Source organism: Chelon labrosus (genome assembly GCF_963514085.1).
Source record: "Chelon labrosus genome assembly, chromosome: 9".
In the NCBI taxonomy this organism is placed as follows: domain Eukaryota; kingdom Metazoa; phylum Chordata; class Actinopteri; order Mugiliformes; family Mugilidae; genus Chelon; species Chelon labrosus.
In genome coordinates, this window is record NC_140359.1 from 18,094,902 (window position 1) to 18,116,447 (window position 21,546).

Consider the following 21,546-nt stretch of genomic DNA (forward strand, 5'->3'; position numbering starts at 1 on the left):
CAACAAGAAAAGCATCACTTCACAGTAAAATGAACATCCAGGTTTCATGGTGCTGTACATGCTGGGTAATGCTACCTTGGTTCGATGGTCGTGTCGTCCTGCATGTTTAGTTTTGTTAAACTTTCTGCAAACTTTACACATCACAGTGGTCTGCTCACCACCCAAGTAACTGGACAACATTTAGTTGGTGTTATTATCTTATTTAATGTTGTTACCTTGTCCAAAGCAAATCTCAGATGAAACTGTCACTACCTCACCACGGAGAAGTGGTTGGCTTTTGGTAAAAACAGAAGGAAGAAAAAAACAAGAACATCTTTTGCGATTTATGCATTTGTCATATCATTTAAATGAATTTGATGTGTCTGACATCAGAACTCTGGTTCTGTGAATTCACGGCCTCTGGCGGTCAGGGAGAATGAAACAAAACTTATGAAGCAATTAAGTAAAGTTTCTGATGCTCCATAGGAAGGATTACAGCCTGAGAACGAAAATGAATGACAGTGAGCATTTGTATAGAAATCCTAGTAGCAGAGAATACAGGCCAAATACAGCAGTTTGAATTTAATTATGCTTTGATTGTATTTACCTGTAGCTGGGATAGGCTCCAGCAGACCCCCGCGACCCTTAACAGGAATAAGCGGGTGCAGAAGATGAATGAATGAATGTATTTACCTGTCAGTGTATTAGATATGCTGACAAATAACAGTTACAACTCTTGTAAGATTTAACACCCCCACCACTTTTGTTATGGGAATAAAATCATGTTCAAACACATGTATCACAGCTTCTAACAATGCATTCAGTGAGTAAATGTGCCATTTTTGTCAATCTAGTTATGTGTAATACATATAGTGAAATAGTAAAACACTGAGCAGCGTATAGGCTAAAAAAAAAACTGGGCCTAGAAAGAATGGATTTGTTGAGTATGTGTCAGAACTTTGTCTCAATTTCTCTGTGAACACAAAACAAACCAAGGTTAAATGCAAGATTGGGACAATATTGTATCGATTACCACCTGAACTGTAATGAAAGCTATGTGTGAAAAGCACCTTTATAATCAGCCTTTCATATCTACAAAGGGAGCACGTCCTCGGCGTCCAACATGTCGCATCACCATAATTCTCTAGTAGCCCACAATGAACAAACCAAACACTGGCTCTGGACCAGGAGTTTCACACATTTGTAATTTTTTCGCGGCTATTGCAGTTTCTCTTAGACGCTTAAAGGAAGAGGTTGAGGTGAAGTATGTTTTCAGTCTGCAGCATCACTGCTAGATTCCAGTAAATCGTGCGGTTTGGAACAGGCCGAAAGATCCCGCGCAAAGTCAGAGAAGAGAAACGAGAAAGTAGTTTTTTGAGTTGTTAATTATGCTTGTGCCTCTCTTGTTATGACATGTCAAAATATTTGCAAATGTGCGTGTGCCTTCCGGGGTGACTGTTAAATCTTAATCTGTTATATTTAGTCTTGTCATCCTCTGAAGGCGACTACATATTAGAGAAGTTCTGACAGCCTCACTGTCACCATATTCTAATTAGTTTGTAGACCTTACTATCTGTGATAAGAGCCGTGAGTTAAAATATTTGCCTCAATTTTACTGCCGTGGTGAAATATAAGGAATCGGAACAGTCAACAGTATGAAGCACTGGGATTTAGGATTTGGGTCTCTTAAATTTTAAATGCTTATCGAATGTGAAAATGGTGTTTGCTTTGCCCCGGGATGACTGATTTTCTTGTAATGACCGGAGGAGGCAGTTGTTAGAAAATGACAAATGTCGGGTGATAAACTGTGAGATAGCGTGGGGTTTCTTTCTTTCTTTTTTTTTTTTTTTCATGCAGCTTTTAGTCAACAAACTGATTTCCACTTTGACCGGACATTCAATCCTTAATGCCCTCAGGCGGATTGTAAACACAACTGGCTGTGACGCGTCTGCTCAGACAGAATGAAAGTCATTTGTTAGTCCGTATTCAGACTATTTTCCATTGCTAGAAGCCATAATACCTGGCTGCGAAGCCAAATCGCTCTCCCTTGATCTTAATGCATTTGCCACCCGAAAGCACTGAACAAAAGTAATTTTCATAGACTGTGTACACAGAGTGTCAACAGAAACCAGTGCCGTTTAATGGACAGAAATAAGCTCTTGCTTCCTCTCATCCGTGTTTTGGATGTCATCCTGCTTGGCAGTTAAAAGACGGAGACGTCTTTTAATGAGACTGAATCTGATATTATCTCTATTAACTCTGGGATTATACTCACTCGAATCACATAAGTGAGGTAAAAAGGTGACATCTCTGCGTTGTAAAATAATATTAACACATTTCTGTGCTTTGAGGGGCACATTAAGATGGGTAATTTAGCTTCAAATGAAGTCTGGGTGCAGTAGCATCACACGGCATGGGCCTTCATTTCTTTTCCAATACCTTTCAGCTATTAGCTTTAATGCCTGAAATGGGGTCTTGTGTTCAGGTGCATTACACTGAAATGCACTCTGGTCTTTTTCTGATGTTTACTGCACCGAGCGCATAGTGAAAAACTGGGGGGGGGGGGGGGGGGCAGCGATGTGATATGACATGTTCATACACAGCCGACGCTGGCTTTGTATAGTATTGTATTGGCTTGGAGATTTAGGTGGTTGGAACTTCAGAGGTGTGGCGGAATAGCCTGTGATATCACTAGGTATTAAGGCTCTTGCACTCAGATATGGGGAGATCAATACAGAGAGAGGCTGGGTGGTTGTGTGCGTCCAAACAGCAGTGATGAGAGCTGAACAGAGTTGGTTATTGGATTTTCTGATCCATCTGCATCTGTAAATATATTTTACAGCACTGGCACATAGTAGTTTTTGGATCTTGATATTTCACTTTGATTAAAAATTTTCTTTTTTTTAGCGCACACAAGTTCAGGTATCTGTAAGCCAGTGTCAAGTGCTCTGAGAGCTGAAAACTGAAAAACTGTTTTGAAAAGTTGTTTCAGGGGCAGAGTTTAATCCAGGACCAGGGCAAGCACTATTCACCGTGGATAATTAGTTTTTACGAGCTGGAAATCTAAATCCGTGGTACTCATTATAACAAATACTTTTCTAAGGTTTTTTTTTTTTAACCACCTACATAAATAAATAACAAAAACAAAGTATGTGGAATTAGTTTGACCTTTGTGTTGCCATTTTGTCTCAGCCTCAGAAAAACCTGCTGATGACGCTCAGTTGAGAGTTCCTCTTAAAAATGTTGGTGTATTTAAGCCAGTAAAGTCAGTCAGTATTCTCAAACAACCGATTTAGTCCAACCATTCATAAATAGTTACAATAGGCAAGGTTAAGAGTTAATAATCAGTTTATTTTTGACTCTGCGGTCGATTTTCCTTTCATGGCCATCAGATGGCAGCATTGGCTTTGGAAATGTCACGTCACCAACATCACAATAGGGCATTTAGTGGAAGATTAGAAGAGAATATCCGGTGGTAGGGTATCTTTGGGCATTAAGAGATGAAGCATGACTCACCACAGTCCTGTGGCTACAGCCCATTTAAGACGACAGGGGATTTGGATCTTATCTCGGGAAATTTTGAATGTCGATGCTGTTGATAATTCAGGGCCACCCGTGGTGAAGGAACGTTTGCAAAATGTAGACTTGCATGGCTTTCTGGGATTATTTCAGGAATTTGGAAGACTCCGATGTACAAGTTAATTTGAATGGAATTAACATAAAACTGTGTCGGAGAAAACCTATACCACTAAACATATTGTTTTTTTTGTGTAGGGTATTTAGTGCATATTGCATTCATCAACTTTTTATAGTTAGTTGGGTAGTTATCCTGTAAAACTCTGCACTGCTGTGCATACAACTACTAGTAGAGTATAGTAATTATTTTAGGTTGATCTACGGCCTTAAAGGTAAAGTCATGCAACACTCAGAGTGTTCTTGCGGCACTGCTTTTTTGTTTGATTAAGGATATCAGTGCTGTTAATTGGATCATATTGGCAAAGAACGCCTTGTTCTCTGCGAGGTAGCGGGAATAAAAATGAAAGGCCAAGTTATTAGTGTTAATAAGGCTCATTTTGTTTGACTAATGCTCGGAGCCTGCAAAAGTCACGAGACAAATGCTTTTTGGCTGTCTCTCTTTGTCACGAGGGCTGAATGCTGTAGATGTTTGCCGAGTCGTTTCTGGTTTGCTCAGCAGTTTTTTCCTTTTTGTTCGTTTTGTTGTTTGCGAAGCGTGGGGAAAGCTGACAGATGTTACACAAAACCACAGCCTCATTTGGCACAGTCATTGCTTTCTCGAACTAAACCCTAATCGTCCCTACATAACAAGAGTAGCAATAAGTTTTCACGAGTTCGGATGCAGTGATGAGGGACTAAATATCTCATTAAGTGCAGATGAAGTGGCAAAAAAAAAAAAAATAGCAAAAAAAAAATCCCATGCCCTAAAAAAAACAAACGAATAATAATGTTACCATTACTAATATTTATAAAATGAATTCATTTTCTGCTTAGGTAATGTCTCTGTATATTAATTAGTATTCTTTTTAGTTCTCCTCCTCAGTGTTCGCAGACGCTGTTGGATTAATCTGCTAAAATTCCACGAAAGGAAATTAGTTTCAGACCTCTTTTTGATCAGCTTTCGTGTTTCTGTGCGAATCTTGTTTTTGTAATAATTACTAATTATTTTATCAAGTGTATACTCATGCTTAACCGTCCTGCACTAAATCCTAGCTTAATGAAGGTTGTGTTATTCAGCATTTGTTAAAAATAACTGGGAGAGCTGTTTTAGAGGCTGTAGTTTTTAGTACTGTTGACTTGTATTGTGTTGTACCGTACCGTGTTTGCTATTGAATACATTCATTTTCACCAGCGTACCTAAAGAACTGGCAAGTAGCTCTATGTTCTGATGTATTTTAATTGCTTTTGCTTTTTCCTTGTCAGGATGTTCTAAACAACTTGGGCTCGTCAGAACTGGATGAAGACGATCTCATGTTGGATCTGGACCTCTCTGACGATCAGCATCAGCGTCATCGACATGGTATTTATTTATTTATTTATTTATTTTCATTATGTAGGTACGGTATATTGTGAAGTTCAAATGCAGAATTTCACACTATAAGCAGCTGGGCTATATTCTGTAAACAGCGTCTGTCACAGTTTTAAACATTTAGGTTGTTTTCCGTTGCCGTTCTTAGAAAACTCTGCGTTCAAACAATAGATCATGTGTGACACACTTACCTTCATCTTCTATTCAAGGGAATGCCTGCTCACGATTTCTGACACTGTGGCAGATTTTCTCCTCCTTTCTTGATTTGAGTCTCTCCCCTTCATCTTCGGCGTCTTTTCTCTCTCTCACCTGGTTCCTTTCGTCTCTCTGCCTCTCTTTTCCCTCATTAAGCTGCCTCTGTTCCATCAACTTAAAACATGCAACCAGTATTCTCCCGTCTCCTTTCAACGTGTGCCACGACTTTGATGCAGCAGCCTCATTTTCAGCGATTTATCTCCTTTGTTGTTTTGACATTTCGGTCACACGCCTTCTGACATGCCTCATGGTTGAAAAGTGACTGTCAGAGGAGAATCATTACTCATGGATCGCCAAACATGGCTGCCCCAGCTTGCTTTCGTATAACACATGAGGATGCGATTACACTGAATCGGTATGGCAAGCAGCTGACACCCCACACCTTTTTTTTTTTTTTTTTTAACACTAATTTTTATTACATTCATGCTTTAAGAAGGGCATTAGTTGGCTGAAACATGAATGAAATGACTGAGCACAGTAAACGTAAGCTTGAAATGTGACCACCTTCCATTTTTGTGCTACAAGTTGCTCAGATACAGGGACGTTACATAGGGGGACGTACCCATGCCTAGCTTTGTCTCTTATCCAGCAGATCTCTGAGTCAAATTATATGCTAATGTGAGGTTGGATTCATCTATCTCTAGGCCATATGTAAGTCTCAGATGGGCTCAAGGAATATTACAGTTGCAGTCAAATAAAGCAAAATGCTCAGCAGCCCTGAGGAATAAAGGCTACAACAGGAGCTTCAGCCCAAATAAACGAGATTTACCACGCTCATGGGGTTTGGAGAGTTTTGGTAGAGAGGTTGAGTTTGAACTGAGCTCTCTCGCACACCCACACAAAATATACGCACTGAAAACATCTCTACAGGCTCCGGCTGATGCGCAGCTAACAGAGACACCATCATTAATACACAGGCTAACACAGAAGCCTGCATGCTTAGTCATTAGACCTAATGGTTTGCAGACTCTAGCATGAAATTAAAGGTTTGATGAATTGTTCTCATAAAGTCAAGGGACTAAGACTTTGCACTGGCAATAGAAAAGCAAGGTTCTTCCTCATACTTGCACAAATTAAAGGGACTAATTTAAGGACATGTGCCGGCACACACATTCAGGCAGTATACACAGTGCGGACGCACACAACAGGACACACACCCATCCCATAACCCCGCACACTCACACGCTCTCATTGGTGATTCTCATTTTTACCTCTCTCAGGTGGCTTATTAAAGCCTTTATTAAAAAGCAAGCGGTTTCACAGCAATTTATAGCCAACAGTGTTCAGCCGCAGGGGTTTGCGTTCTTACATCAGCTGTGACTCCGTACGATCAGTCAGGGGCAGAAAGACGTAAGGGAGGACCTTTGCCGAGACATGAAGATATGCAAAAATGGTGGCTTTATCATGTGTGCTCCACTCTCTTGTACATTTCTCTGTCAAATGCGCCATTAAACATACGGTTGTAGACGTATCATTTTTTAAAACAACCGATAGTATCTGCATCACTTTGAATTTTAATAAGCTGCTCGGTGACATGACTGATGTTTTATAGCTCTAACTCAATTTGGGAGGAAACAGAAAGAGAGAGTTATGAATTTTGTTGGCTGAAATACGTTTCAGTCAGCCGGGATTCGAAAAACGACTTGATATAATGATTACATGTGTCTGCCGGTGTGTGTGCGCAGTGTCCAGAGAAGACTCCAGCCAGTCCCTGGCCTCCTGTCTCAACTTACTTCCCTCTCCAATGGACCCATCTGGAGACCGCACTGTGGGGAAAGAAAACAATCAGAGGTAAATATGTGTATTTGTATAGATATGCTGTATGTGCTCTCACGGTTTATTTGGACCATGCACAAAATTGGCAGTGCTGTCATTCTAATTTCGTGGAAACAGAGTTGTCTTGCACTCTAAAAAAAGCAAATGACGCATATAGTTTGAAAAGTGAGGATGCTTTTGCAGTGCAAAGAAACAATTGGTGTGACTACCCTTTGCGTTTAAGCTATATTTATGCTTGTTTGTCGGGTCTATCTCGTACATCAGTACAGGTATATCTTGCTTTTCGTTTAACAACTCCAACATAAACCGTTCAGTTTGAAGTACATTGAGAAACTCAACACACTCACTGGTAAGTATTTTAGCAGCACAATTACAGAAGACACTAGTGCACAAATATAAACGTGTAGAACAGAGCAGACCACCCGTGTAGGCTACGACTAATACTGCAGCATTATTAGTTAGGGATGCAACAATACAGTTAGCCCACAGTTCAACACACACATTCTTTTTTTATGTCACAAGTTCAACCCAGGATGTCTGAATATTATTTTGGTATTCCATTCAGTTCCTGCTGCAGTTGTGTGGTGGGCTGTGGTGCTTTTGTGACAAAAAAAAAGCCACTATTTTTTTTGACCTTCCCCCGAAGGTGGGACACCGCAGTGACTGACAATGGTTTCTGGACTTTAATACGGGAGGTGGGTTTGGATAACTGTGCTCTCCATTTCCCAATATGACACATAGTTAGCCTTCACTGTGAAGCATCTCTCTGTTGCCCTTGAGGTCCACCTATCTGTAGAAAGAGCAAGGCTCTGTGCTTCGGGCAATTCTTGTTCAATACCTTTGCATGCGGCTTCACTGTTGACGCTTAGATCTCGCTGCTGGCTTTGGATCCTGCTCTCAGACAGTGACATGGCTGGGTGATGGCGATGGTGTGTTGTCATGTCGGAGGTGTTTTTCGTTTGAGCAGGCGACATGTGCAAAGCAGATGGTTGCAAACAGTCATTTTCTGTTTACTCAGCCCTTAAACCAGGAACTTCACGGTTCAATATTATATCGGGAATTATGGTATCCCATTAAAACTGCACCCGTCCTCCCAGGGACACCTGCATCCAGCTTTACGGGGTACTCAGCAGGTAGGTTGTTCCAAACATCTCAGAGAAGTTGCCATGGTTTTTCTGTAGATTTCAGTTGTCACAATTGCTTCTGTTTCTTAATGAGAGCCCATACTGAATTGAGCATGTTGAGCTCATGTCTTCGTCGGGGCCGTACCATCTGTCTTGGTACAATATTACGGACGGGGCATAATAGAACCAAAATCATAGAAGCGAAAGGCAGGAGAACAATTGGCCTGGTATTGGCAGGCTTAAATCAGGATCCAGTCATGTACAGCTGGAGCATATGGTGAGCTTAAGGATATGTTTTGATACACTTATCCTCGGGGCATTTATCTTCTGTACAGGATGCCTTCATTGCATTACAGCTGCGGTATAGCTTTTTGTACACCACACACTCAATTACCGCAGGAGAGACAAAGAGAAAGGGTTATTGTCTATTCTAGGAACTGCTGATCTTGAATGTTCTGTGTAAATGCATAACATGTTTAATATCTTAGCCTCCCTCGGAGATGAGTCTGAAATGAGAGAGGGTAGATAAATGAATAAATAATTAAATAAATAAATGAATTCTCTTTGAATAAATATGCAAGTTGTCTTTCTGTTCTCCTCTCACTGTAGCCAACGGCTGAAAGGGAACACTCAGAGTTGGCGTTTGTGTGCATGAGTACTGCTGCCGAGGACGGCTCCATACCTGATTTGATTTGGACACTTGTTTCTTCTCTACGCTCAGAATCGGGATAGGTCTTATTGGACACACACTGAAGTGTTCTGCACAGAGATGCATTAACACACGGAGCAGCTCTGTGGATGGGGCTTATTTGGTTTTGTGGAGCAAGTGGGCAATAAAGGGGCTGTAACACCGGTGTTGTCGACTGGTGGTCTGGCTGACAATCCAGTGGATAATTATTACTTTACCTTTCTGTGTTCCTCTCCCTAGTCACTAGCTGAATTTATTTTAGTTGTGTTTGTGCTCATAGAGTAAATGTCTCTGTCTGTCCATGTTTCCCCCCAAACCCACCACTCTGTGATACTTCTTTGTTTGCGAAGACAGTACAGGGCAGGTCAACTCGTGTTAGTGGATTTGAAGTAGAAGTTGAAGGATTTATACTACACTGCTGAGACATTGGGCTTAGCCCGGTCCTCTTTTCTTTTTTTTCTGAGAAGGTTTTTTTTTTTTTTTTTATCTCACATCTAACACGCTTTGAAAGTTTCAATGAATAGAGACACATTTTTTTCTGCGTCTAGACAGTGAATCAGGCAAGTCAGGAGTCAACCTTTTCAGCCCCTCCAAGGTTTTTGACAGGCAGTTCATTGGTTGTTTCATTTATCCTGAAGTCTCACTTGTCTTTGAAAGCAGCGGAGGAGCATTCTTGTCTGCAAACACATTCACACACACAGGGAAATATTTACATTATTTCTCACTGTGTGTACAAGGTCAAGGCTGAAATGTCATTGAGCTGAAACCAGTTTTCTTCAGCCTGATTGAGTCTGACTGGACTGAGTCATCGCAATTCATCAAGGAAATGACAGAACATGAGAAAATGTTTCCATCCCGTACAATCCAATCAGACAAGTTATTATGACAGTATCCCTTTAGCAGGGGAGGAGATTCATGAATTAATGAAATCACATAGTGGTGTTGCCATTCTAACATACTGATGTGGAACAGGTATAATGTTTATGGTATATTTATTCTTTATTATGGTATAACATTTAACACAATTGTGCTAACATGATCTAATTAACACTGAATGCAAAGTACAGCGGAGCCTGTAGGGAATGTTTTGCAGCAGTCATCGACTAAAGTTGTGAACAAATACACATTGTGACGTGATGATGGTACTAGATAAAATGTAGCTTCACAGCTGGAGATCCTGCCTTCATCCTGAGAGGGGCATGAATGTGTGGACCAAAGTTCAAGGCAATCCATGCACTAGTTGCTGAGATACATATTTCAGTCCAGACCAAATTGGTAGACCAATTGACCGCAGGATTGACATATCCACCCCTAGAGCAACGCCGCTAGCATGACTGAAAAGTTATGCTTTGAGACTTAAATCATGGTATGCCTGAAATGATTTCCTGTAAATGTCAACGTGTGTAACAACTCGACAGCCTGCACTAAAGTCGCAAACCTTGTTGTTCAGGACGACATAAGCCTCAAAAATTGTAGACACATGGCAATTTAACAGTAAGTGTGCTATTGGCAGCGATGATGTGTGCAGAGAGAGTGTGTGTTTGGGTTAACGTCTCCACAGTGAGGAAGCAATTTTTGTTGCTAAAGTGCCGAGCTGAAGAGTAACTTTGGTAAACATGAAAAAAGACACCTCTAAGGCAGACTCTTCTTTCTTTTGCTTCCAAAGTTAATTCAAGTTAAATCAATAGCCACCGTTGCCATGCTGCCGTGTTCATGTTTCATTTGTTTTGGCTTCAAAAACGCCGGATAATGGAGCCAGGTATACTCTCTGTTTCTTGCACTAAACAACACGTAGCTGCTGGTAGATGTTAATTTCTCACTGTTTTAGTTCGGCATCTCCGCTGATTCCTTCTGACAAAGCATTTTCACACACATTTTACTGGAAAATGTGTGAAGGCTGTAAGTGAAGAACCTGAGATTGGAGTGGGGAAAAAGAGCAAAATGTGTTTGCCCAGGGCTTCCTCTGTGTCTCACACCGTCTTTCCTTCTCTCTTAGTCTCTTCTGCTCTTTGTCTCAGGTTCCACATTCCCTCGAGGGAACATTGATTTGCTGGAGGCAAAGCAAGCTCCCTTCTGTTCACACACGAGAAAACACAAACACGCACACCCATACACACACACACACAGATGTGTTCCCATCACTTCAGAGGACATTGCCTTACATACGTCTTATAAGACCTTGCCCATATACTCACACAAACTTACCTAACCTCACATTATGCTAACCTGAAACAAAGACTTCATATTAAAATTGAATGGCTGACATTATGAAGACTTGTTTTTTTGGTCCCCGAAAGGGAACCTGGTCGCCACAGTGTGACTGTGTAAACAGATTTCTAGCCCACAACACACACACTCTCACGTGGCACACATACACACAGACACACTTAACGTACACACCTGTCAGTCAGTCAGCCTGTCCAGAGAGTGTGTCAGCTGCGCGATACTGCTGGCTGTCTAACAGTCTGCACAGAACATCTGCTGTACATCGCAACACACATATGCACACGCAGCCGTTCAGGCAAGACATAGCTCCTCTTTGATGTATGACAGTTGGATGATTTTGATGGCAGGTAGTTAATTCGGTGTGTTTCTGACTCCGTAAACATGTTACGTTTTTATATCATGCTAACAAAGCTACTGTGCTACATAGGGAGGAGATTCACTCAGAGTGTCCTATATTCACTTGGAATATTAAAAGATGGAGTCACAGCGTCCCCCATCACCTGAGCAGGGATCAGCCACCAGAGACGCAGTGTACTCTACTGTAGTTTGTCGTCATGTAATCAGTGACAGCTTTGGACAAAACTAAAAGCATGAAAATAAAGGAAGAAGATAAGGTTTAGTGATGCCTCTTAAGACTGACATTTATGTTTTGTATTGTTTGCATAAAGAGCACGTGTGCATAAGCTTGTGCTCTTTATGCAAACTTTATGCTCAGTCCCGTGTGTTGTATTTAGTCCTATGTCTTCATGTAGCTCCATGGTATTTGAGGAAGGTCCTCTCATGTCACTATGTACTGCACCTGCTATATATGGTTAAAATGTCAATAAAAACCTCTTTGACCTTTGACCTTCTGGGTCTATAACTAGTTATTACTTTCATTTATTGATTTGTCTACTCAATTAACTATGTTGCAAATAAAATAAAGGAAGTAGTGAAAAAAATCTTAGGTTTTCTGAGATTAAGAAAAGCACAAAAAGGCTGAAAGGCTGCATTTTACCATAAAAATGCTTAACAGTATCTTGCCAGACTGACTGATGCAGTTCTGTATGTTTCCATGACTTAAAGTCCAGTAAAACAGAGTTGTTAGGATAAATCAGACGTGGGTCACATTTGTTTTAGCACTTAGCAGTGTAGTGTTGTCATTATTTAAACGCTGAAAACCCAAAGTTAAACAGTCACACATGACCACATACTGACACAATGTAGATAGATGAAAAGTACTCATTTGGCATCAGTTACTTGACAGCTAAATGGGTATTTAGCCTCATGCTTTGTTACGTAACGCTCTCCTTTGTTGCCTGCTTTAGCCAGTCTCAGTGCCATCATCGCCGCATGACAGTAATGAACGTTCCTCGGTTCCTTCTGTTTGGTGAAATAGGTGCAGAGGGCGCATTAGACCCGCGAACACTCATGCGGTGTGTTCTGCTAAGACTCATCCCCTGTCTCTCCTATACGAAAAGACGCAGAGGAAATTAAATTTCGACAGTCGGGATGTAGCTTGCCTGTTGCTATGGTAACAGTCTGCCTGTTGAGTGCTCCCCTTCCATTTCCATTCTTCTCTCCTTCTCCCTCCTCCGTTTTCATTGCTGTTGATTACTATGCGCAAGACAGGTAGCCCGGGGAGAGAACATGCGAACGCGCTGAGGTGTCCTTGTCTGCCAATATGCAAGTGGACAATCAGAAAAGTCTCAATTCCCACCTCTTCACTTCTGACCTGAGTATTAATGTGCAGCCAAAACCTCCACATAGCTACCCTTGCAGTGGAATGATAGAGCTTATTAGAAAAACATCAACATTTATGGAGGGCCCAACTCTCCTCATTGACAACTTAATTATATGAGACCCTCGTCCCCCTGTAGTTTGGAAGCCTTTTTTCCTGCTTTTGTCGTGTATATTAGCATGTGAGGGAAGAGGAGCAATTAAAACAGAATTAGATTAAGGTGAATTAAATCCAGAATAGATGGCAACAGCAAATGACTTTAAGAACAAGTGTACACATAGTTGCCATACTTCAGCCGTCTGGGTATAGTGTATAAAAGGCGTCTTCTAATTCGAAAAGCCACCCTCTTCCTCTCAGGGGGTAGCGCCGTAGTCTCCCACGGAGACTTGTAATCTGTGATTATATAGAAACTGCTCACATAAACAGAGGAACAGATTTGTTTAATGTTAATGTGATACATAAATTATATCCGCCATGTTGTTTTCCAATCCCACCGGACTTAATAGAATCAGCACAAGTAACCCACACATCTCCTTCTGCAGTGAGCTATACACTTACAGACATTTAATCACATGTGCACACATACATGCCCTTTTATAAAAATAGACAAGCCCAAAGATCCTAGCTGAGCCTTAAGAGTGCAGCTGGGGACAGATAAAATGCTCTGCAGCATGATTTTCAGACACATACAGTGGGAGCACAGAGTCGATTTCTATTAATCTTTGTTCAGTTTGCCGGTATATAATCATGTTAATCCAACAAGTATTAACACAATTTGGTCTTTTATCTTGTATTAATCAGTGGTTGTGGACTGTTTTACATTGTAAGTGTTTTTTTTTTTTTCTATTTCCCTAACAATTTTTTCTTAGGGAAGTTTTCCGTGGCCACAGTTTCCTTACTAACTATGAATCGTGCTTTTGAGAAGCTTCAGAGGAAAAGCTGTGGCTGTACGCTATGCACCGTCATTTTCAATTTTAATACTGGCCTAAAACATGCTAATAATTCTGTAATGTGCGTCTGTCGTCACGCATATTTCTTTTGTGAATTGTTGTTCAGCTTCTAATTCACATCAGCCTATTGGGTTTATTAAATGTTCAACACGGGGAGACTAATTAGTCTTGGCTTGTGTTATTTTTTTTTCTCCCTTGCTTTGAGCAGGAACTTGTTGTTCTGATTTGTTACGCAGAAAAAAACAACATTAGATTGGCAATAAATAAGACATTATTATGCTTTCCATTACTTTATTTTTTTTTTTTTTTAACAAAGTGGACTTTTTCAGAAATGAAAGGAATTTTTAAAGTGTTAGTCGCTGTTAGTCTTATGTTAACAGATTATAAGACATATGGTTAGCGATTGATTTTCTGTACTTTGGCATAATTCTGCAGCATATGAATTATATTTGAATAACAAAGACAGCCGTACTCTTTTGTTTCCAGCTGTTCGAGCATCGCCTGCATCTCGTTTCTGTTTTTTGTGGACTAGTGCGTGCTGTATGTTGGACATATTTTTGTGACAACGTGCTGAGATTAGAACATGGCTCTAAGAAAACGGACTGCACAATGCTACAATTTGCATTCTGCAGTGATCCATTGAGCTGCTTCCCGCCCTGTTTATTGCTTTCACAAACACATTCCCTATGCCATTGAGAGAAAACCAACATACCCATGAGTATTTCCCCATATTCATGTTTGGGCTTAGTAGCTGTCTGTAGCAGCTTGAATCTGCATACCTAAAAAACAGGGTCTGGAAGATAAAGCTTCTTTACAGAAGTTACCAGGGCACGTTTTAGTCAAAAGCTTATAAGTGCATTTGGTATTTGACAAGTCGAGAGATGTTTATCTTGCCTCAGTCTAAAGACTGGAACAAGAGGAAGCTTCTAGCCTGCCTTGGAGCAGAAATATATATATAAATAAAAAAATAAGAATTTGTATTTCAGTTGAAGTCAAGTTAACAGCAGCACAGTGACTGTATGCAGCATCCTCAATTCTTGTTGTCACAGAGGCAAAAACTAAACCCTGAGCTCCCTGGCCATACCTAGCAACCATTGCTGTAGCTGGAGATCCTGCACAGAAGATCTGAGCAGGTGAGTTGTTGTCGATCTAAGGTAAACTTACAGCATATAAGAATATAATACCTAAAAACTAACTTTTTGTCTGCCTTCAGAGTAAACAAGAGATCTGGCGAGTTGATTAGGGACCTTTATACTAGTAGACGTATTTTTGTTGTTGTTTCGTAAAGCCGGACTACCTGGTGAAATTTGCTTCAGATGAACAGATCTCATACCAGCAGATCCTCTTGTAAACTTGTGTCAGGCTACAACAAATAACATGTAGTGTACAAAATCAAAGCAAAAGTTTTCTTACTATCGCTGCAGCGTTCTTTATACATGATACCTAATTAGGCTGCTCATAGTGGGACTTCAGCAATGCCATGGAAACGCTATTAAAAGAATGAGGAAGAGGAGTGATTGTGCCTTTAGTATTGTGCATGGGTACCACAGCACATTTTTGTCGCATTATGCCTTGGCGCCAGCAATAGTGTGGTTGGATGCATTACGTTTTTGGAACGTATGTACTAGGGGTTGTACCGACTAGTCGCCGATCACGTCACGTCACTAGCAGCGGTTCATCAAGTGTGTGGAAGTACTTCACTAAAGATGAAGCCCATTCTACCGTTACATGCAGAAAATGTAAGTCAGTCCTCAAAATACAACAAAAGTACTACTGCAATGCACACTCATCTGAAAAGGAATCCGCTAACGCTAACAGAGGAATGGCTCAGATCCTCTCGACAGCACTCAATTAACCAAATGTCCTGCGCTAACAGAGAGTAGGAGGCTGCATATCAACAATTTGACGGTGAATTTCATTGTCTAAAGTTGTTAGACCCTTAGCTGTTATACATGTAAAATGCTTTGGAGATGTACCGTATTTTTCTTTCTTTTTTTCTTTGTTTTTTAATCCTGGGAAGTACCATTAAACGCTGTTGACGGTGCCGATATAGGCTCTACATATCTGCAGCGCACAGTGTTGATAAGCTGAAACAAAACATGCGTTTATGTTCAGTTCTGTAGTTGACATTTTTTATTTCCCGAGCAGAGCGGCATATCACAAGTGTCAGACTGATGGTGGTTGTGGTGTTGACGTGGGCTACGGTACGCAGTAGCCTGTGTTCAAGCTTCAATAAACTTACAGAAAAAGCCTCCATAGCTTCCTTTGTGTGAAACGCTACAATATGTATTCGGGTCAAGAACATAGGTTTCATTGTTGCAAAGCAACACTGATTTATTTTATGAGTCAAGACAGTCATGGATGAAAACTAGAACTCGACCGGTTTTGGTATACAACCGCAAGGCCATAGTCCTCGTTTAATCAGAATCAGAGCTGACGCAGATGATGTTTGTGTGGACCAGCTCCAAAAACAAGACTAACGGTTGAAAATTAATAAGGGGACATTGGTAAACACTTATTTAGAGTTGATGTCAACTAGAATCTCAAGTGTGAATAATTCACAGATATCTGACCTGAGTGCAGCGTTTGTCACAATAAAGGCACAGACACACAGACAAGGTAATTGTTATTTAAATCACTACCTTGCCATAACTCAGTGTGGAAACTTTTGTCCTTTGGTGCTATTATTTTGTCACAGCGGTGACAGCAATGCCATTACAAAATAACAACAAATCAGAAATATGACTCATCTTGAATATATATATATTGGGCTCTCTGAGAGGAAATTAGGCAGCCTGTCAGTGATGAGAGAAAATAATACGAGAAGGAGGGAGGCAGCATTTTAATTTATTTTGGTATTGTTGCAGACTGTCATCATGAAACATTCATTGTATTTGTGTGCTCACCAAAACATGTGAATTTACTGCATGTTTTCTCTTCGCCATTCACTTCAGAAAATCTTCGTCGAACAACGTGAGCTTTGTGCCACATGTTGAAAGTATTATTACAACACTTACTGCCGACTGTGATACATTTTCCCAACTCAGGCTAAGAAAACATTATTGGACACTTACGAACTTACAGCTTTTCAATGTGTTATTGTAATTTTTCTTTCCTGTTATTTAGGGCTTTTAGCTCCTTGTGGCTGCGGGGTTAGCTGAAGTATAATGAGGCAACGGTGTCTTGAACAAACACAATCATGACATTATTATAAGGTCATTGAAATTCTGGTCATTCATTATCATCAGGGCTTTAGAATAAATAGTGCAAAATTATCATGTCCTTAAGTGAAATGAACGGAATAGATAAACATGTGTCCTCCAAATAATAATTCCCTTCAGACAGGAAATTTGCATTTTTAACATAGACTTGTTTACTTGGGTTTATATATAGATATACAGTGGTTGCTGTTGTGAGCGGTTGTCACCTGTGGCGTTCAGTGTTTTTATTCAGTCCTTGTTGAAGTCTGCAAACTGACTGTTACTTTAAAACATGTGGATTATTAAATAATTGCAGAGGATATACTTTAGAGCTAAACTCAAGAGAGTAACATGTTTCCTGATTCCCTGGGGCAGTCTGCCTTGGTAGTGGACTTTGTGAATTCACAGCAGGGATTTTGTGCTAAAAAGTGAGAATGTTCTACTTTATTGGGATGTATTGCTTTAAGGCTTTATCGCAGGATAAAAATACAGAATAAAATTTGGGGAAATGTGACTTGGCAGTGTTCTCTGAAATGGGAAAATGTAATGTGACACATGGGACCGGTATTAAGTAGATCTCGCCGAGCAACAGAAAGTTGTGACAGTAATTAGTGCAAGTGTGTTCTAATAACTCCCTACGGTTTCTCTGGTTTTTCACCCGCAAAATGCAAGTGGGGTTTTAATGGGTTGACACTACAGATACCAAAAGCGGTGGATGAGTGGACACTCCCAGAAGTCCGTCAGAAACGCTAAAACAAAAAAAGCACAGTGCAAAGTGCAAAGAAAAAGCAGGAATGACAGTTAGGTTAATCAGAAAGTTACCCCTGACATATTACATTAGTTTTACATTCCCTCCCTTTCTGTGTCTGAAGAGTTCAATTCAACATTAGATTCACCGCCTGGAGCTTGGCTTGTGCTCGCTCTTTAGTCACAGATGCATTTTATGTCGGAGATGAGTTTAATGGCAGCATTAAACATCCGTCGCCTCAGGTGCTGAATGCAGATGAGTACACTGTGTCTGTCAGGTGGAAAGAAGCAGTGACAAATGACGGTGATCATTCTCTCTTAGCTGCGGTGCGCTGTTGAATTTCACTTGTGCAAGCATGAAGGCATGCACTCGAGAAATGGATGCCCGCATCACACACCCGCACACAGTCATTGACACACATATACTGGGTTGTCCCCATAAATGTGTTCCTTGTTGTCAGTGAAAATTTAATGAGGGAAAAGTTGGCAGCAGGACTTACTGCCTCTCTTGTCGTGTTTCAGTGTTCAGTAAAGTGTCCTTTACTATTATTATTCCTGAGACAATGCAGTCTTTATGTGGCTGATTGACAAGGGTGCAGCCCACCACTCCTCACTGCTGCTAAAGATAATGCACTTGAGTCCTACATAATTTATTTGACTAGCAGTCATTATTCGCCACTTCAAACCCGGGCCGAACGTTATATATAAACCCAGATATCTCATGCATATAAGAACGCCAGTGTCTTAGTTGCTCGAGCTGTGTGTGTATTGTTTACTGCCTGTGTGAAAGTGCATTCCCGTGTGTGTGTGTGTGTGTGTCTGTGTGCAGGTATGTGTCAGCGCTCGGAGCCAGCAACCCGGTAATAAAACACTGTGTGAGTGGTAAAATAATGAAAGTCATAAAAAGGCAGATAATTGGCTTTTTCAGGTTGGTGAAATGGATCACTTCTAATGCTGCTGTTGAAAAATGGCTTCTGAGAGGAGAAGGGGGTGAGTCAGAAGGATGGAGAGGAGGGTGTAAGTGAGGGAACGACAAAAGATGAGAGAATTATATATTAAGAAGGGAAGTGAGGCGGTGAAATGGATAAAAAAAAGGTGAAAAGATGAAAGAGGAAGCAACAAAAAATGAACAACAATACTGAGGAAGGCCCCCTTGAAAACATTGCGCTTTAATCCACTTGTTCAATTATAATCATGTCTACATTGACGTAGTCTTGCAGTACCGGTTTCAGCCAGTAGCTGGTGTGATCTCCTAACAGTGTCTCACATACATATAAACTGTTCAGAGGTGCTTTGAGTGTGTGTGTGTGTGTGTGTGTGTGTGTGTGAGCGAGAGAGAGTTGTAAAAAAAAAAAAAGAGAGAGAGAAAGCGTCTGGCTATCAGCTCATGACAGTGAAAAGACAGATGACCCTGAATACAGGAGCGGCCTCCCTGCCTGTACAACATCTATCATCACTGAACAGACTTGTCTTCAACTGTGCTGCATGCTTCTGTTTGTGTGTATGTGTGGGGTAATTACCTGCACACGAGACTCCTGCTTACCTGGAAAACGAATCAGTCTAGCCTGTAACTTGATTCACTCTGACATTTATGCATGTGTGGGCACAGTGGTCCCAAACATACGGCCCGTGGGCCACAACCAGGGCGCCAGAGAGTCCAGTAGGTCCCCTGGGAGGCATTTGCAAAGTACATAGAAGACAATAACTGCAATTTTTTTTTAATAAAAGTAGTGGTTTTAGTAAGAGCTGCAGACATAATGACCCAGACACTACGACCCAGAACTAAACTGTAGATGGCAGCAATGTGCCAAAGTAGTTTTCTTATATTTATATAAATAGAAATCTTCAAGGTTGCCTGGAACAGCGACAGCTTTGTTCTAAATGTTCTTTCTTCAAATCAGCCGTTCTTCAACAGGTATCTAGTTTATTATATTCTGCTCAAATTCTTGAAGGTAGAATTCAAGTCCAAAATATGAAACCAGTCAAGGTGCTAAGCCTCAATAAAAGACCTGTTGTCGGCACAGTTCTAAAATACAGAATGAAAGTTATTCATTTAACATGAATGTTTTAATTCCTGCAATATCTGCTTGTCGTAACAAAAGCTCTATGAATTTTTATGGTCGCGTTTTACATACTGTGAATGTAAAAAAAGAAAATGAGACGTGACCGTTATTGTCCCGTGGTCAAAGTCAAGGATTTTACTTTGCTGGGATAAAAAGCAGCTACAAATTAGATGCAGATGGATGTCATTCATGGGTGATACTCTGCTGGAATGGAAGCAAAATAACTTCCACAGAACAGCGTGACGAATCGTCCAGAAATTTGTGGTATTCCCATGTTTTTTAAAATTTTTGCCTTTCTGGTGTTTAACCAGAAATAGTCGACTTCTAGTCCCTCAAAAGAATGAACGCTGTGCACACATGAACCTCCACGCTTATTGTTTTGGCTGAGCAACTGTGTTTGAACCCCTCTCCCACTCAGTTCCCTGTCACTCTGTGGATTTGATGTGCACCACAGAGGTAAAAGAAGAATCCAAACCTGAAACCCCGGTGATAGCTGGAGACAGGGCAGGAGTGTCAGGCTTGGAAAAAAAAAAAAAATACACTCAGATGCAGAAACACAAAACAACCTTTTGAAGAAAAAAAGCAACTTTGCTTTGGCACTGCGCTGAGCCATTTGACACAGTGCTCGGAGAGAAGAATGAATGATTGATCCTTTGTCATTTAACGCTCAATTCACCCCCCCGAATAGCAGTGTGTGGGGCAACAGAGAAATAAATGGAGAAAGTTCATTCTATCCAGAGATGCCTGCCAGGAACAAAACGCTACAAACAATAGAGTTTAAGGGGAAAAAGCAGCCGCGGTAACTTGACAGACAACACTCACCTGTCCTCAAAATACAGCAGCCTTCCTTGACATTTGTCTGAGGTGCTCAGCAGAATCCCTGCGGGGACACCTGAGGCTTTGATACAGCATCAGAGTAGTGTTTTGGTTGTCAGGGTGATGGAGGGGGAAAAAAATGACAAATGGGCAAGGGGTGAGCGCTAGAGATGGAAGACAAGGGTGTCGGCTAAGGGGGATCGGATGAGGGAAGGGCAGCGGAACAAAGGGAAGTAAGAGGGAGGAGAGCAGGGAGAGGGTTAAGGGTTAAAGATGGATGAATAGGCAAAGAGTGAAAAGGAGGGCCGGACAGATAAGGTGAATGAATGATCGTGAAAAAGATGAAAGAGGGTTGGGATGGTGAATCAGCGAAGATTAAAGAATGAGGGAGAGATCCAGTCCGACCTTTTCAGCGAGCGGTCTCGGGAATGGTTTATGTTGATCGATATTTTAGTGATATTGTCTTGTTTGCACAAAAAAAAATCTCTCTCCAGGAGAATTTGCTGTCTTGACTTTCCACTCCCTGCTACTGTTAATGTCCTGATTTCTCTGAGAGAATGGGACAAAACTCGTCTAATTTCCTCTCGCCTCCCTCTAAATGGCGATCAGTCAAAGTGAACGCGGCCGCTCGGGGATGAAGCACTCCTCGTTTCTGCATCGGCGTCGGCCTCCGTTCGCTGCCGTCGCTCCCCCTCCTCCTTTTCTTGTTATGCAGACTGTGAGCTCTGAGGTTGTCTGTGTGCTTTTCAGACAGGAGGGTGGTATTTCTCAGCCCACCTTTTGAAAATGTCATAAAGGAGGTGAGAAACACCGTGCCCCCTCATGCACCGCTGTCAAAATATCACAACTTGGCAGAGAAATGTTAATGCGGGAATTTAGTTCATTGAAACACATTTGACGAGTCTCTCGGTTCATTTGTGCTCATTTGAAAGCTCTATCACGGCCAAGCGAGGCTCAT

At 41.1% G+C, this 21,546-nt stretch overlaps 1 protein-coding gene across 1 annotated transcript in view; it reads left to right on the forward strand.

The window, feature by feature from the left end:
- ccser1 (coiled-coil serine-rich protein 1) overlaps nucleotides 1-21,546 on the forward strand; it is a 119,560-nt gene that overhangs the window by 15,532 nt on the left and 82,482 nt on the right. The window contains exons 5-6 of the mRNA XM_084551959.1: nucleotides 4,918-5,014; nucleotides 6,964-7,069. Of these exons, the coding sequence (XP_084408085.1) occupies nucleotides 4,918-5,014; nucleotides 6,964-7,069 (203 nt within the window). The remainder of the gene's footprint in view (nucleotides 1-4,917; nucleotides 5,015-6,963; nucleotides 7,070-21,546) is intronic.